At 40.4% G+C, this 17,869-nt stretch overlaps 1 protein-coding gene across 4 annotated transcripts in view; it reads right to left on the reverse strand.

The window, feature by feature from the left end:
- Positions 1 to 17,869, reverse strand: part of ANO2 (anoctamin 2) — a 203,910-nt gene that overhangs the window by 118,025 nt on the left and 68,016 nt on the right. For 3 of the 4 annotated variants that reach the window (XM_030040822.2, XM_030040820.2, XM_030040819.2), the window contains exons 11-12: positions 4,357 to 4,491; positions 1,625 to 1,785 (exon numbers count right to left, since the gene is read on the reverse strand). In XM_030040822.2, the coding sequence (XP_029896682.1) occupies positions 1,625 to 1,785; positions 4,357 to 4,491 (296 nt within the window). The remainder of the gene's footprint in view (positions 1 to 1,624; positions 1,786 to 4,356; positions 4,492 to 17,869) is intronic. The other variant, XM_030040823.2, reaches the window with a different exon arrangement.

The raw sequence follows: 17,869 nt of genomic DNA on the forward strand, positions 1-17,869 counted from the left end.
CAAGAACAGACTTTTCCAATCTGTGGGAAACATTTTTTGGAGGGGGGCTACAGCTCAGAAAGAATTTTTTTTATTCTTACATGCCTGTTTTTTAAAAGCAATGCATATGGAACTTTTGGTTCCTTTCTGTTCCTTTACAGATTCTACTAATTTATCACAGTGCAAGCATGTATCAACATTTTGTTTTGCACATTGTATTGCTGATACTAAAATATAATTGTTTTGGATGAGGCTCCAAGGAAATGATCGTTTGCATGGATGCAAGTTTACAGGACAGATTCTCTGTCAGGAAAATACTATTTACCTATGAAAGAGTAAATGAACTGTCATTCATACACATGCTGTCTAAACAGTTACACTGAAACTTGGACAAGGCAGTGTATTACAAAACTGTGACACCTTATCTGCCAGTCTACTCTGTAATTGGCAGCAATCTGAAGTAGGAAAGTAAGTCATTGTGCGAGTCTATAAATTCATCATCTTTTGCCATTTCTCTCAGTCATAGTGCTTACATGTTCTCTAACTTCTGCTGAAGGGTTTCCAGGAACTGGTAAACAAAAATTTCTTACTTCCATGATCTGTTCTGTCTGCAAATTCCTTAAAAACGCTATGCTATCCATATCCCACACCAAGCTGCCAATCAGTCATTTCTAAAACAAGCTGTAAAAATTGCAAAGGGTCGCAAAGTATAACACAATATGTAACGTATATAATAGTATAATGCTATAATACAGTAATGTATTTGCTCAATTTCATATTAAGAATGAAAATTTCATTTCGTGAACAATGAATAGGGAAATAAAATATCATCTTACAGTAGCAATAACACCTTTTAACTTTCACAATAAACAAGATCTAGAGTGAATGAGGGCATAACACCAGCAATAATACATGCAAGCACAGTACACACACTTTTCAGGGCAGAGGTGAGGCCAGAAACAATAAGAATAGTACTACAATGCATTCATTAGTGTTTATGAAGTGTTTTGATATCCTCAGTGAGACAGGGTATATTTGCCATTAAAGAAAACCAAGCTCGTTTAAATGGAATACTTTAGAACATATTATAATTAAAATGATAATAGTCCCATTGTTCTTGGAATCCCATAAAGTTTTGATAAAATTATGTGACTAAGTTGTCCCACATGGAAGTGCACCCTGTGCCTAAATTAAACCCTTTCAGCAGCCTGCACCACACCAATCCCCAAATACATTCTGGCCCCAAATGCAGAAGGTATTAAAGGGACTTGCCATGTCAATAGAAAAGGAAGAAAAATGAAGAAAAACATGGCAAAGATTAGAAGTGCCATTAAACAAGGCAGTAGATGGAGAAAGGACACATTTTTCTTCCCTGAACTACCCAAATCCTCTCCATTTATTCCAAAGCTTGCTGTTGACAACGGAAAGCCTCGTAATATTGCTTTCTCCTGTGCCGGCACAGACAGCCCCTCGCTGGCCTTCTGAGGTTTCCCAGCTTCATAAAGCCACAGGTATCACATTCAATCTACTAGCACTTTATTACATATAAGGCTACTCTATGTTCTACTACTGCGCCTCGCAGCTTTCATTTCTGCCAGGAGTCCAAAGATCAAACGACACTGTTAACATGCAAAGCAATACTCACCCCAGAGAGCCATAAAGATGGAGAAGAAGACCGTGGCGGGGTTGTCAAATAAGTGGCTGGCTCGAGCGGTAGCACAAGCAGAGCTGAGGTTCCAGTAATCACAGAACTTGTCACACAGGGGGCACATGGTGAAGGCATTGCGTTGGTCGCACATTTCTTTACTGTGAATGACAAGTGCACAAAGAGTATTACGACTTAGAAAAGGGGTATGTACAGTAGTGATATCAAGCAGCACATCATAGCTATTACGAGCTATTTGCAACATATGTGGCTTGCACTTGCAGAGAACAGAAGTTGTGTGTTTCTTCAAGGCACGTTGCCATGAGCTGGAATATTAAAATACTTATAGGCACCTTACCAACAGGAGAGCAATGCAATACAGCAAACAATCTAATTACCACACTGTATTAGTGAATTCGTCAAGACTGCATCACTGAAGACTGAGGTTAACCACACTAAAAGAAATTAATTAAAATACAGTCAAAGTGGAATATGCCATCTCTGCAGTCAGTTACATGATTTGATACAGATCAGATTTAAATTCATGAAAAAGAATTCTGAAGTGGCCATGAAGGAAATTCTGTGTCCTTGACAAAACACACATTTTTAACACGGAGGCACAAAAATCCATGTCAAATACCATGCTACTTTATGTATCGGTCCTGGCCATGTATGTTTGCATAAAAGCCAGAACCAGCACCCAGGCGTGTTGGTTGGTCTGTGTCACAGACAAAATAAATTTGCAACACCATTTGCAAGATATGCTAGGTTTTGGTATAAACTGACATACGTGTACTGAATTTAAAAGACTTACACCAACCAAGAGTCTCATTCTTAGCAAGGATGTTATATTTCACAACATTTACTTTGAGATTCACCTCTACCCTGCATTTTATTTTTAAGGTATTTATAAAAGCAATGGTTGTTTTCCCAGCATAAGGCTTTAACACCAATTCTCATCTGTACCACCATCTGCTATAAGGTTTTGGCTAAGTTATTCAAGTGTGGGCAGTTATTTTAGGCACCCATTCTAATATGTTTTCAGGGTGTTCAGATATTGTGTGCACAGTGATTTCAGGAAATCAGATACCTTTACGTTTCAGGGTTCTCAAGTTTGAATGCTGAATATGTATGTGTTATTCTTGGTCTCCACAGCTCCTTGTTTTTCTAGTACAGAGTGCAAACCTAATTTTCCAAAATAAAAAAAATAGGAAAAAAGCCCCCTCCCCCCCAGCAGTAAATCTTATAAAAACTAGAAGGCTTCCACTTCTGCCTCATATATTCAGATGCTAAGTTGTATTTCCTTTCCCTCAGTTTACAGCATTTGTTCAGCTGTCCTCTGGAAAATGTGAGATCGGAGACTTTCTTACAGATTTATAATCTTTAAGTTGTTATTTTAATTCTTAGTCTTATTTGCTATGTATTCACTCAGTTTCTAAAAATCTTTAAAAAATCATTATCACTATCTCTTTAACAAGCCAAACGCTACTTGACACTGCTGAATATGCTTTCACTTTTTTTACATAAGGTTTGCATGTGAAAGACCTTCATACCTACACAGTCTTACTCAGGTGAACTGAGTAGTGCAAAGCTCAAGTGTCCTTGCCAGGATTGCGAGCTAAGGAAAGACTTGCAACATTGCTTCACCGATAGCTGGCATACTGTGATTTTGATTGTTCCTATATTGACCATCATTAAATAGCATTTTGTCTATGACTTCAAATGAAGAAAGAACTACTCAAACTGTAGTCTCAATATGTTTAATACTATATCATTTGAAAGGCATACAGCTGTTTCCAGCTATCATACTGTTAAAGTAATGCTCTCTTCTATTTCAAAAGGCAGTAGAGGGTGCTGCAGATACATCTTAGCCATAAATCTCACTTAAGTTTAAATGTTCGCACAAGCTTTCCCACAGACAAGCACAGCCTGTCCAGATTCATTCAGATCAAGCTAAGAAAACAAAACCCTGACTCAGATGTGTTGTTATTCATCATTTACCTAACAGTAATAACATCCTACTGCAGTGATCCACTTTAAAAATGGCCAATTCATTTGAGAGAATGCAGGAACTGCCACAACAATGTGACCAGCAGTACTAGTAATCCAGTATCCTGTCTCCACCAGAAGTCACACACAGGTAACACAGAGGACGTGTCCTTTTTCTTCACTGAGAGGCAGACATTAACATCACTGTGTCGATTTGGCAGTTTTTGTTTAGTATAACACCCTCAGGACACACAGCACAAAACTCAACATTTTTTGTACCTGTCAAGAAGGAGGATACTGTGGATACCAAATATGCCAAATCTGCTAACTATTGTTCATCTTACTTGTGCAAATAGCCTGATTTTACTAAGAAGAATAAAGTAATCCAAGAGTACTGGACAGTGTATTTGAATTAACTTCAGTGAGTTCTGCATGATGTCCTTCTGGGTGAGTGTGGAGATACGTGCATTCGTAAAAAGCAAATGGATGTCATAAAAAAGAACTCACAATAATGCAGTAGACTCACTGAACATTTCTGTTTCAGGAGCTGCAATACTGAACAGCCAAATAAATGTGTGTCATTCAGATATCTACAGGTGTATTTCTAATGCTCACAGGGTTGTTAACGATACATCACTGTTCTTCAGACGTGTTAAAAGCAACTAATCTCACTAAGGATTACGAACAAAAAGCACAGTCTTATAATTTTCAAGTAACAAATTATCAATCACAGAGAAACTTACCTAGGAATGTCACTCTCGATGGTTATACATCCGTAAAGAAATACAATAATCCCGACTACTGAAGATGGAATGAGGAATTCTGTATATAAACCCAGCCATGCAAAATAAAGTCCTATCTTTTCTCCAAAATACTTTCTGAAAAAGGAGAGGAAAAGAAAAAAAGCATGTGTCAAGGGTATAATTTTCAAATGTGTTTTACAGCTTCTTAACACTCCCTGAAAGTTAAAATACTAATTGTCAAAGACGTGGATGAAAACCTTGAAGTCAGTATCACCAAATGAAGGGGGTGGTTTTGGCAGTTTGGAGTTCTCCTTTAAGAGAAGTTAAAGAGAGTCCTGTATCATTATAATACATACTTAACATCTGCTCAGGGAAGGCTGCGGCTTTTGCATCTTTAAACTGAAGTCAGTGAAATACCCCTTATTTTCATCAAAAGTGGCAGCATTTCAACCAAATATTTAGCAGGAAACATTGGAAAGGATCCAGCTCCTCAGAAGAGTATCTAGACATGCCATCTTCTTTGCCTCTTTAGTCCTCCTGGGTTCAGTTGGTGAGAGTCATGGAGATGACATCTATGGCAACATACTGACAACATCCTCTGATATCTTAAAAGACTAGTAATCCTGAGTTGCTGTTAAAGAAGGAAGGTTTACTTGCACACTTAGCACTGGCTTTTCAGAAACAATAAATATTTTTGATAAATTAATGGTCTCTGGACAGCTGGTTTGAAAAAACAGTTTCTACTCTGAGGAACAGTTCACTGTAGATGTTGATAAATATGTGCTAGTACTCAGCCCAACATCTTCATGAATCACACTGCAAGAAGTAAACTAAACATAGATGAAACTCACTGATCATTCCAAAGTACTGTTAGAGTGATTACAAATATTGCAAAACACCAAGAGCTTCAGAGAGCTCATGAACTCACCGTCACTAAAATCAGACTAAATTTAGATAAAAACAACAGAGTTAGAAACATTTCACAAGCCAGAGAGTAAGATAGAGGAATGCTGGACAGAAAGCAGCTAAACAGAGAGCACTCAGGGCATGACATTGTGTTTGAATCAGTGAGACATATATTCACACTGTGGTGGCAGAAAGAACAAAAAAAGAATTTCAAGATAACATGTCTAACGAAAGAAACACAAGACTTGCTCCTCATGAAGTCTAAGCACAATCCCCATCTGAGATTGATTCTGAACTCACTCACACTAGGAAAGTTTTACCCAAGCTTAGCACCCCAGATTTAAATTATTCCTAATGAAGATGGTTAAATGAGATTTTTGGAGGCCCAGGATTTCTTCTAACAGATATCATTCTCTTCTGACAGAATTTAATGACAAACCTCCATGTCTGTAGAGTTGAGTTCAAGTCCTTTGAGCAGTATAAGCAAAACTGAAATTATCTACTCCAGAAGCTAGGTCTTGGGGCCAGGCTGCTCCAGGGCCAGGAGCGCAACCAAGGCAGAGAGCCAGGGGACAAGACGACAAGCGTCCACAGTCGTTTCCAGCTCAGATGAAAGGAATAAGGGTAGAAACAGTGGGGTTTTTTTATTACTACAGTTCCTGCTGTTGTTCTCACACCACCACAGCTGCAGCTAACTTCACATTCCTAGGCTCTCACATAGGAAAGCGGGCAGTGCAGTCATGCCTATTTCAGCGTTGCCTTACATCAGTGCCTATATTTACTTATGTCTAACCAACGTCACATATCCTTTAGAAAGGGTACATGCAATCATAAAAGAGGAAACAGAACAAAAGCGCTTTAAGGTGGTACACAGACAACATTATCTTCAATATAAGGGGATGCTATAAGTTGGAGAACTAGCACAAAATCGAGGGAAATTTCAGGAATCTTCTGGGAAAGGAGTATAGCCCCTACACCTGACATTTGCAAGGCTATCATAAGAAACACACTGTGTGAAGTATCAAACAACAGAAGTGGAATCATGACAGAGTGAGTCGAATGGCAGTAACTTAATTAGCTGTGTAATTCTCTTTTGTTTCAGAAAGACAACATGCCAAAGTCAGAATGGGAATACTATTTGTAGCAACCAGTCTTTAAACAACATATATCAGCTTAGCAACTCTACATTCACACCACAGCACAGTTTTTGAGCACTTTGGGACAACGGATTATCACATCTGCACAGAATATATGGAAGTATGATACTATATGATATAGTATAGTTTATAAAATGATAAATGTAAATATTTATGTTGTAAATATAATCTGAATCCTGTGGGACTACTCCGTAACCTGGCACGTCAGGTAACTTTGGAGGTAATGTTTAGGAGGTAGTTTTTCTTTATTTTCACATCTGTTGGTTTTTTAATATGAAGTGAGGGAGGAAATACTTGATTAAAACACAGAAGTAATCAGATGGCCTATAGCTTTTCTTCAAGTCTCCTGTGTGAGTCAACATACAGCAGCAATGGCCTTGGAGCAGCACAGGACAAGAGGGAGACTCCGTTTGCTCTCAGGTTTCCTCCTGATTGGGAAGTGACACACCTTGCATTTGACGTTAAGGCAAACATCACTGAACACATCCTAACAACATGGAACAAGAAGGAAGAGAGGGGAATTATTCTGATTATCTGTCTTCTTACTCCTTATTTGTAGAGTTGGGCAGCATGCATAGCTAGTACAGTACTCCAAATAGGTCAAAGCAGACATGAAAAATAGTCCACAATGTGAGCTGTTCTAAACTATTGTTTTGACAAAGGGCCACAAATTAGCACAGAAAGTGTTCAAAACCCAGAAGCATTAGAGTAAAGAGCAGCTGACCAGGGTCAATGAAGTTGAAGCTCATGAGGCTTCCTCTGGAATTTTTAAGCCTTCCAGTGATAAATGCGATCTGTAACCTATAAAGCAAAGGGTTACTATTTGCATCCATGCCAAGAGAAAGTGAGAAGAGCTCAACAATGTCCTGGCAGTATGGAAAAACGCTGTTGCCAAGAAGAAAACTGCACAATGTTTTGTGGCTTAAGTGTTTTGAAAAAGAAAAATAATTAAGACTGCTGTGCCCAAATTCAGTCCACCAATGTGCCAGAAAGTGAAATAATCTCAGGGGAAGCAATGACAGTGCTTGGAAGCATGATGATAAATTTAAATCTGAGTTTATCAAGCTAGAAAAACACAGGACATAGACATGTTCCTTCCTTTTTTACCACATCCCAAGAACTGTTCTCCCATTGCTCTGAATAGGAGTCAAGCCCCTGCAAACACCTGTGACCACCTGTGACAAAATCCACTGTAGCCACAGCTGGATTCAGCAATTCTTGGCTCAGACCTTAAGAATACCTAGGGGTGGGTTTCTTTCTAGCACCCCTCTAAAAAGGCACACTGGCATAGTTTTATAAGGTTTGTAAGCGTTCCACCCCTACTGAAGTCAATAGTTTCACATCAGCAAACTGCAATGTTATTTCACTTTGAATGCAGGATGATAAGTTTTCTCAAATGTGGACATACTAGCCCCTCTATATTTTCACACTAAAAGGAAAAAAAAATGGAATGATTGCAGTGAATGAAGAGAAAAAAAAAAAAGTGTTATTCAAGGGTAGAGTAAGATGTACGTCAAGAAAAGGAATTTTTACAAGTTTTTGTATATTTACACCAAGAACTTGGCATCTTCTCTCATTTACATTGGGATAAAACCAGTCTTACTTTATTATACTCAAGGAATTACTCATGATTTCTGCTGGCATGGAAAAAGAGGAGAGTTGAGACAGGAGTTTTGCCCTACCTCAGTAGCTAACTCACATCCGGTTCACATCTGTCTATCCAGACAGAGCTAAGGACTAATCCTTTCCGAAGTACGCTCATGGGTGGCCCACTGCAGAGTGCCCCCAAAAAAGTATGCCCTCTGCATTGCATGAGCTTTATTTCCACATTAGCTGTATTCTAATGTAGAGAAATGTCCCTTCATATACACATACACAATGAGGACAGCAGTTCTCATCCAAAACAAGGGGCAAATGGTTTTGATAACAAATGTGTACTGCTCTTATCAGAAGCAGCAGCCAAGCATTTTGTTCTGTGTGTTGTTACAGTATAAAGTGAAATTTTGTGCCTTTCACTTTGGAAGACTTTTTGAATGCTGGTAAAACGGCCACTTAGCAAGTACTAAGTTCTCTTGAGTAAGAATCATGTCTTTAAGGAAAGATTTGGCTAAATCATCTGTAACTCCTTCAGAAGCTGAACAAAAGTTGCACTTAAAGCACATGATCAGAAACAGCATTAAAAAACTACAACGACAACAACCACCACCTGTAGAAAGTGTATTCCCTCTCATGGCAGAGTTAGAATAAGAAGTATTGAGAAGGACGCAGTGAAAATGTTTATTCAGTTCCCTCTGCTTCGCCCATACAACACTTGAACCAGACATCTGCAATGCACTTCTGTCTGTCTGGTTGCCAAACCGACATCAAAAAGAGTAACTGATAATTAAACTCTATGCTTGCACGTTGGTCACAGTGCTTCCATGTCAAGTTGTGCAATTTATAAATAGACTAAGATTTGGGGAAGGGGGCAGAAAGAGAGAAGGAAAAAAACCTTAGTTTTTGACTCTGTGAAAACAAGTGTGGGATACCTGGAATGTGAATAAAGCATGTGGTGCATGACACACGCTGGAAAGAACTCTGGAGTCGTTCAGGAACAAAGTTAAAAAAGCGAGGAAAAGACGCTGTGGACACTGAGTCACCTAACTGGGAAATCTGTTCAAAACCCTTCAGTTTTTTAATTTCCATACCCCATTCTAGGCCAGCTGTTATTTCATGTTTGCCACAATTAATTCCACCACCCCTATGGTGGTGGAATACTTTCTATGCAAAACTAAACTGATTTACAGCTACAAAACCAAACTGATTTACAGGGTAGGCTTTCCCCTGTGCAAATGGTCAAACAAGTCACATGTATTACTTGTGCCTTCAAAATAAACCGATTCGCACAAATTGTGGACAAAATTCTGCTATTCCTACTATCGGGAGAAAGGACAAGCAATCCTCTCAAAGTACAGTTTTATGTCAGAATATCTCTGCTACCAGAGCCAGTTTAAAAAATTTCTTTCCCTCCCCAGCTTCGAGCCCAGGTGCGCATTCCCTTTCTGACCCACCACAAGGCAGTCCACAGTGTAGGCCTATGAACAGCTGTGACAGACCAGCGGAGAAAATAACAACCTGTTGCAGAGGGTAAGGAACACAATTAATTCCTCCGGGGGGCTTTGTCACCAGGAGAAAATCTACCATTACACCAAAGGTAAAACAATGACTCCCCTTACAAACATAGAACTAATTTCTAGCATGTATTAAGTTCAGAACACAGGACATTTTTCCTTGTTTCTGAGATAATAGTCCCCACCAAACTGAAGTTTCCATCTCAAAACTGTAGACTTATTTCAGAAAGACTGCTGAAGTATAGAGAAAACCCCAGTCACTGTAACGGAATCAGGAACAGGACATAACATCTCTGTATACCCCACCATTTCACTCCAGGTAGAGTTGCCTATGTCCTAACTTTTCTGGATTTGTCATTTTTTCTCCACTTGAAAACTTTCTCAGGGCAGGATTCAAACATTTATTACAACCATCTGGGACACCTGGGTGGAATTACCGCTCAGCAGCAGCACTGAGGCTGCTGTGCATCCAGAGATCCGAGAGATTTCTACCATGTTTGTGCCTGAGAGCATATATACACATACTCTGTCCAGACAGTCCCAAGAAGAAACATATCAGTGCTAAATCCAGATGTACAGAGAGTGCACCAAATGGAGCAATATGGAAGCCAAGAAAGGCTCCTGGCAGAAGACAAGCCCCCTTGGAACAACTTGCCAAGAAACTGAAAAACTTTTTTTATTAAAATTTTAAGAGGAGAAAAAAAACCAACTACAGAACCTCAGCTAAATTACAATGCAGCTGAGTCTGAGGGAGGAAAGAAAAAGTCCATTAGAAAGGCCAAGTAGTTCTGCACACAGAAAACAAAGAAAGGAGCCTCTGTCCAAGGTAAGAGCACATGGTTTTCCCTAAACTGGAGATGAAGATCAAGACTGTCCAGTAGAGAGTGATTATAAGGGTGTTTGTGAAAATAGTTGATAAGCTTGCGCAAGAACCCTAAATCAAACCCTAAATGCTGAAAGCTAGCTCTAATGTTCATGTTTGTGTCCACATCTGCAAATGTCCCTCAATTCACTTTGGAACACTTGGTACCAGATCAGTAAGACCTGGAAGCAAGTTCAGAGCCACAGGCTGGCTTTTGATTTCTATAAAAGACTTCACACCCTGTGTATTTTCTCTAACAAGTAATGCACAGAGTCATCCACAGTGCTTCTAAGAGCATTCACCAAAGACCAACAGAGAAACTATGAACTATGAATCAGACTTTTTGCCCGAAAGTAGAATGAAGCAAAATGCCACAAGAGCCATTTAATCAAGCCCTTTTAGCTAAAGTTCTTGTTCGAAAGCATTAGTTAACAAATATTTGCTATGTACTCCAATGGTACCTGAAGTCTGGAGCCAAACCTGCCTAAATGATGGATTATAACAGCCACAGATACATTTTCTTCCAAGGCACTGTGAAATACTACTTGTGATCCATTATAGGACAAAAGAACACTATCAAAATATTGCAACCCCTTAGAGAACAGAAATTTTGAAATTCACTTAGATGTAGAACTGTGTTTTCCCCTAGTATCTTGTCTCTGAAGAAATAAATACTATTTAACACAGTAACTGGGTACTGTTTAGGGAGAAGGTGATGTGTGTGGAGGAAGGGAATACTCAAGTTCTCAAATTCTAATGTACTGAAAAACTTGGGAAAAATATCTAGAATAAAAAAAAAACCACAGAATTTGTGTATTAACTGCAATTTAAAATAGCAAAAGATCAAACCTTACCCTGTAAAGAAATAAAACCAGGACAAGCCACTCACTGAGCTTCACAGATTCACAAACCTTATTGCTTCCATTCCAAGAAATTGTCAGAATACAACTGAAAGGGCATAGTTTGTGGTGATGGATTATAAACTGAAAAAAGCCTTTGTTTACTGACTGTAATACAAAGAACAATAGAAGCATAATAAGTAGACATGTAATGTGACTGAGACAGAAATTAAGGCTGACTACCTACCAATTGTATAAGCAAGCAACATGATGCTGGTTAGTCGGAAGCACTGTAACTGCATTCTGCTCTCTGTTATGGGAGAATACAAAGCTTCAGTGCCTCTACAGAGCATTTTTTGATTTGTGCATGGCCTTTGTAAAGTGTCCAGATCCCCACGGGTAAAGAGACCTTTTAGCAGAGAGCTAGACACAAGGAGAATGTGATTTGCAGGAACATAAAAATAATAATGTACTCATACGTAGCCCTTTAGGTGCAGTAATAGCAGTCCTTAACCTTATGTAGTTTTTGAAAGTATTAAATGCCTGATTACATTATTCTGTTGATGGTCTGGATTTGCCTGTCAGGTTCTTTGCCTACAAAGCTTCTCCATGTCTCTGAGACTGCAGTAGCCACAGCACACCTTGATAAAGAGAGACATTTTCAGCAAGAGTAGTAAAGTAGTGTTTGTCCTGTTACTTCCCAGAACTCATGCACAAGACAACCTACATACACTCAGTGTCTCCCTACTTTATTCTCTAGCATACTTTAGGATTCAAAAATGTCAGTAACCCTCCAAACCTGGCATATTAAAAATCCATAGCATGTAGCCTGGCTACGTGATGCTGAGTCAATACTAATGTAACTAATACACCTATAAGGAAGGGCGTATAGTTCCACTTTATAAACACCTCAACACAGCAAATGACACTCTATGTAAGAAACAAATAACTCATTCAGTTATACATATAACATTTTCTTTCATAACAAACTCTACAAGCTCCTACAAATAAGGAGTAACTTATTTAATATGATACAGTGAATCACCCTGCTTTTTAGACTGGCAGGGACGTTACCTAGTCTTTTTCTCCCTATTTTCTTAACACCCACTATGACTTGCTTTTCCAGCTTTTATTTACTTGCAAATGAAATGTTTGCCCAAGTTTTTACTTTAAACAAATGTGAGGTCACTGATATTTTATCACTTTCCTAATCTTCAATTTTCACAAGATAATTTGCACAGTTTTCACAATCTAGAGTTTGAAGTTCAAATATTGACTTATTTTCATAAATAACTTTGACTTATAATAACTATTATTTCATGAAAGCTTTCTTGCTTTTCAAATTAATATAGCTAAGCCTTACTTCAGAGTCTGGATTAATTTCATGTATTTGCTTTGGTAAGTAAGTACTCATAAGTACTTGCACTGTATTACTACTGTCAGATAGACACCATCTAGTGGCTAGTAAACAGATGTGTAATTTCCAATAAAAGACAAGTATAATAAATTCTTTTTAGTCACAGTATTACTGCACACCTTGAGATAGCAAGGCTTGCCTCTTGTCGTTTTGAGACAATAAGAGAGTTACAGAACATTCCTGTTTAACTAAAATTTAAACTGCTAGTCTTCAAGACTTCAGAGACTGTGACAAATGGAAAGGCAAACAAAAGACATTCAAATGCATCCTGTAAGTTAAATGCATGCAAGAGTTTCTGGTTCGTTATCTTTCAGGCCTTCAGGAATCCCAGGTCCCAGAGATAGGGGGAAAGGTTTAAGCAAGGAAAATGTAGCCTTGGCAGAAGAGGACCAGGTCAGGGAATACTTCAGAAAATTGGACATGCATAAGTCCATGGGCCCTGATGGGATGCACCCACGAGTGCTGAGGGAGCTGGCAGATGTCATTGCAAGGCCTCTCTCGATAACCTTTGATCGATGATGGCAAATGGGAGAAGTACCCAAAGACTGGAGGAAAACAAATGTCACCCCCATCTTCAAGAAGGAGGACCTATGGAACTACAGACCGATCTGCCTCACATCAATCCCAGGGAAGGTGGCAGAGCAGCTAATCCTGAAAACCATTTCCAGGTACATTAAAGATGAGAAAATCATCAGGAGTAGTCAGCATGGCTTCACCAAGGGGAAGTCATTCTTGACCAACTTAATAAACTTCTATGAGGAAGTGACTGGCCTGGTAGATGAGGGGAGAGCAGTGAATGTTGTCTATCTGGATGGACTTCAGTAAGGCCTCTGACACTGTCTCCCATAAGATCCTCATAGAGCAGCTGTTGATGTATGGGATGGATGAGCAGTGAGGAGCATTGAAAACTGGCTGAACGGCTGGGTCCAGAGGGTGGTGGTCAGTGGCACAAAGTCTAGTTGGAGGCCAGTGACTAGAGCGTACCCAAGGGGTCAATACTGGGTCCAGTCCCGTTTAACATCTTCGTTAATGATCTGGATGATGAGGCAGACTGTAGCCTCAGCAAGTTTGCAGATGACACGAAACTGGGAGGAGTTGCTGATAGGCCAGAGGGTCATGCTGCCATCCAGAGGGACCTTGACAGGCTGGAGAAATGAGCTGACAGGAACATCGTGAAGTTCAACAAGGACAAGTGCAAAGTCCTGCACCTGGGGAAGAACAACCCCAGGCACCGGTATTTGCTGGGGGCCACTCAGCTGAAAAGCAGCTTGGCAGAAAAGAATCTGGGAGTCCTGGTGCACACCAGCTTGAACATGAGCCAGCAATGTGCCCTTGCTGCAAAGGTGGCAAATGGTATCCTTGGCCGCTTTAGACAAAGTATTGCCAGCAGGTCAAGGGAGGTCATCTTTCCCCTCTGCTCAGCACTGGCAAAGCCACAGTGGGAGTACGGTGTCCAGCGCTGGGCTCCTCAGTACAAGAGAGACATGGACATACTGGAAAGAGTCCAGTGAGGACCCACAAGGATGATTAAGGGACTGGAGCACCTCACATATGAGGAAAAGCTGAGAGAGCTGAGACTGTTTTGCGTGGAGAAGAGAAGACTCAAGGGGGATCTTATTAATGTATGTAAATACCTGAAGGGAAGGTGCAAAGACGATGGAGCCAGGCTCTTTCAGTTTGCCCAATGACAGGACGAGAGGCAATGGGCACAAACTGAAACACAGGAGGCTCCTCTCAACATCAGGAAATGCTTTTTTACTGTGAGGATGACTGAACACTGGAATAGGTTGCCCAGGGAGGTTGTGGAGTCTCTCTCCTTGGAGATATTCAGAAAACATCTAGTCACAGTCCTGGGAAACTGACTCTAGGTGGCCGTGTTTGAGCAAGGGTTTGGACCAGATGACCTCCAGAGGTCCCCGCCAACCTCGACCTTTCTGTGATTCTGTGATCTTTGAACACTTCAATTGCAACTATTCCACCAAGACAGTAATACACAACAGCAGTAATCACCTGCTCAATACTGCATTAAAATGTTCATTTTCCTGCTCTCTGTACTGACTGTGGAAGTTCAGAGATTTCCCATGGTGGAATCCTTCTTTATGCAGGTGTTTTCTGGGGATAATTGTTACATGGTGCCCAGTTCTAAATCTCTTCCCTTGTCATCTTGGTTTTGTCCACTGTTAGAGACAGGTTACTGGATCAGACAAAGCTATGGTCTGTCCTAATGTAACTTATGTACAGAGAGAGAGAGGATCCTCATACAAAGCATCTTAATATTGGGGTATACCTTTAAACCAGATGACAAGGTTTGGTCTTAACCCTTGGTCAGTGCTTAAGGAGTCAGAAAAGGACCTCCTCTCACCCCAGCATGCCATAGCCAATACTTTCTACGAGATTAAGATGTCCAGAGCAGTTTTACAAGAAAGATAAGCAGAACTGTAACCACCCAAATGCAGCAACTCTTTTCTACTCCTTGCAGTTCCCAGCAGTACACACCTCTAGATGCCTACAAATATTTGTATGTATGTATATAAAAATGTGCAGGACTTTCTTTTTTTGTTTCCAAATGTGGCCTCCCACCTCTGGCTTTTGCTTGTCCAGTTTAAAAGAACAAACTTTCATTTCCTGTCAAAATACATTGGTATCACCTCCAAAGATACCTGTTGGGCTGGCTGTGAAGTTTAAGCATCCTACAGGCAGTACGGAACTTAGCCTGAGACAGTTCTGCACACAGATAAAACTGAACTCTAGCTGCCTAAAAAACTACACAAACAAAGGGGGAGGCACTAGGAAGCTGCACAGCAGCTTCAGTCATCAGAGCCTCGGCTTTGCATAAGTCCTGATGTAGATGTGCACATCCTTTGCTGGATCTAGCTTTTGAAAATCCCACTTAAGGAGTGAGAAATCTGGATGGTAATGAGGATCTTAGTGCTCATACAGTGACCTGAAGCCTGGGAATTTTGTTTATCAGAAAGCAGGGATCTGTTTTTCCTCACCACTGCAATACAAGCCTACTGGTTTAGAATTCCATCTCTCATACAAGCACCAATAAATAAGACCAAGCTCTTGCCAAAACAGACAGAGAACCACTTCCTACAGGACTGGCAAAGTCTATGAAATGCAGAGCTGTAAGTAAATCATCTCACTCAAGTCACAGGCCTGCATCCAGCAGAATAATTCAATACAAATTCTTCAGTGATTTATGCACCATGAGCAAAACCCCTCTGCTTTGCAATAAACACAGGCGAGCACTCATGTAAGCCCTGTAACAAGAAGTTCCAGGGATGGAGGGGAAACTCCCTACAACTGCAGATGAAAAGTGCTGTCCTAGCATCAAGCATCTAATACGCAGTCCGTTTAATGGACGTATGACATGATACAAAAGTCCATTCATAAATAAACTGGGGTTGTGAGGGGTAACGAGATCACACAGACACTGGAAAAGGGAAAGAATTGTAACGATGGAGAAAGCATTCCTTTCTCAACAGCTAGGACTCCGCTCCAGGGTCCCACCTGCTTCTGGCCCACTCCAGGAGGCTCTCTGCTGTAAAAACTGGCACAAAGGACATCCTCAAGGCTTAGGGAATGCTGGCATAGCACTTCCTACTGTACCTTGTGTACCTAATGATGATGAACTGTAAGTTGAACGTACCCCATGTTGGGAACAAATATTTGTTGTAGAGTTCCTTGGAACTATAAAAAGATGTTGGACTCGAAGTGCAACACAGTTATAGGAAGAAGATATGCTCAGATTATTGCCTCGGGCACGTTCTCAGCAGAGGTTTGGAAAGGAGCTAGATGGACTACTGCCAAAGTTACTGGTAGAGCTCATGGGCATTTTTCTATTTAATGCTATGTTTGTTCGATTACTGCACTTTCCCAGGCTTAAAGCTGTTTTCTCTTTTTCCTAATAAAGAATTCTTTGCATTTAGCCTCAGCATCTTTGTGAATGTTGAAGATATGCCCGCTAAAGACAGTCAGGGAAGAATTGCATAGTGTTCCCATATTTCTGTATGGGAACGGAGTCATTTAGTTATTTACCAAGAAGAACTGGTTTTTACTGTCTTTACCCACCTGGCACAAGGGGACCCTTTCCAGGATCCTATGAATCAGTGTCATCTCAGAAGAATGCTACAGTAATTCACCAGACTAAGGGAGAAAGCACAACACTCTAAACATACTTATCACTAATATCCAAAAAGAAAGCAAGCTCCATCCTCTCTCAAAGGGAAAGGAAACCCCCAAAAATGAGAAGTGCCCCACTGGCACACAGTGAAGAAAAGAGGCTAGAAAAGAAAAGAATCAATGGGTAAGCCTGAAACATACTTGGTTTCCACCGAAAAGGCATTTCTGTTAAAGAAGGAATCAAACTGTCAGGTTGAAAAGGTCCTCATTGTAATAGTGTACAGACCCAACGCCGTAAGTGATGTCTTACTCAGAACATGGTAATAACCACCTGACCTAGCAGTTGCTTCAGCAGAGAGAAAAGTGAGTAACATAACTATTCTCCAGGCATTAGGAACCAGATATTACCCTGCACATCTACCATGGTGGAGTTTTCTTTTCTCTCCGCGGCGTTATGGAAGCTGGTGATAGTCATGCAAGCCTTGCAGAAGGAGAGTGTGAAGGGAGCTCAATGCTCTCAGTCTGCTGGCTGTATATGAGAGGCAGATGTCCCCGTCTCCTGCTTTAAAACCTGGCTGTCAGAAAATATATAGGTATTTGTTGTGAATCTGGGGAGTGTAAGACTGACCTGCTGGGTCAGCCAGCCCACCACAGAGCGGGGCGCTGGATATATCTCTTTCCCAAAATATTAGTCTGGACTGATTAGGCTTAGCTCTGAAGCAAGCATTAGAGAGGGTTGTTCAAGCCCTGTGAGGTACCACATATTACAAGCTTGTTTTATGCCAAAGTGGTTACACTGCATAAAAAAATAAAGATCAGACGTTTGGTTAGGTTAATTCACAATAATAACAGAAGAGTGACAGGGAAGCAGAGGAAATAAAACATACAGGAGAATCTGCACTTTGAGGATCAATAACCCCAAAGTTAGTATGAACAATGACTGAACAACATTTGAGTGTACCTCTGGAATTAGGGAGGGCACCACAGACCTTTATTTTCAAGTTCTTAGAGTTCTAGACAGTATGTGGAGACAAATGTTCTCTCTTAAGAGATGAAGATGTGGCTACAAAGCACGGTGGTGAAAGCAGCGGTGATTT

The sequence above is a fragment of the Aquila chrysaetos genome, chromosome 17 (assembly GCF_900496995.4).
Source record: "Aquila chrysaetos chrysaetos chromosome 17, bAquChr1.4, whole genome shotgun sequence".
NCBI lineage: Eukaryota > Metazoa > Chordata > Aves > Accipitriformes > Accipitridae > Aquila > Aquila chrysaetos.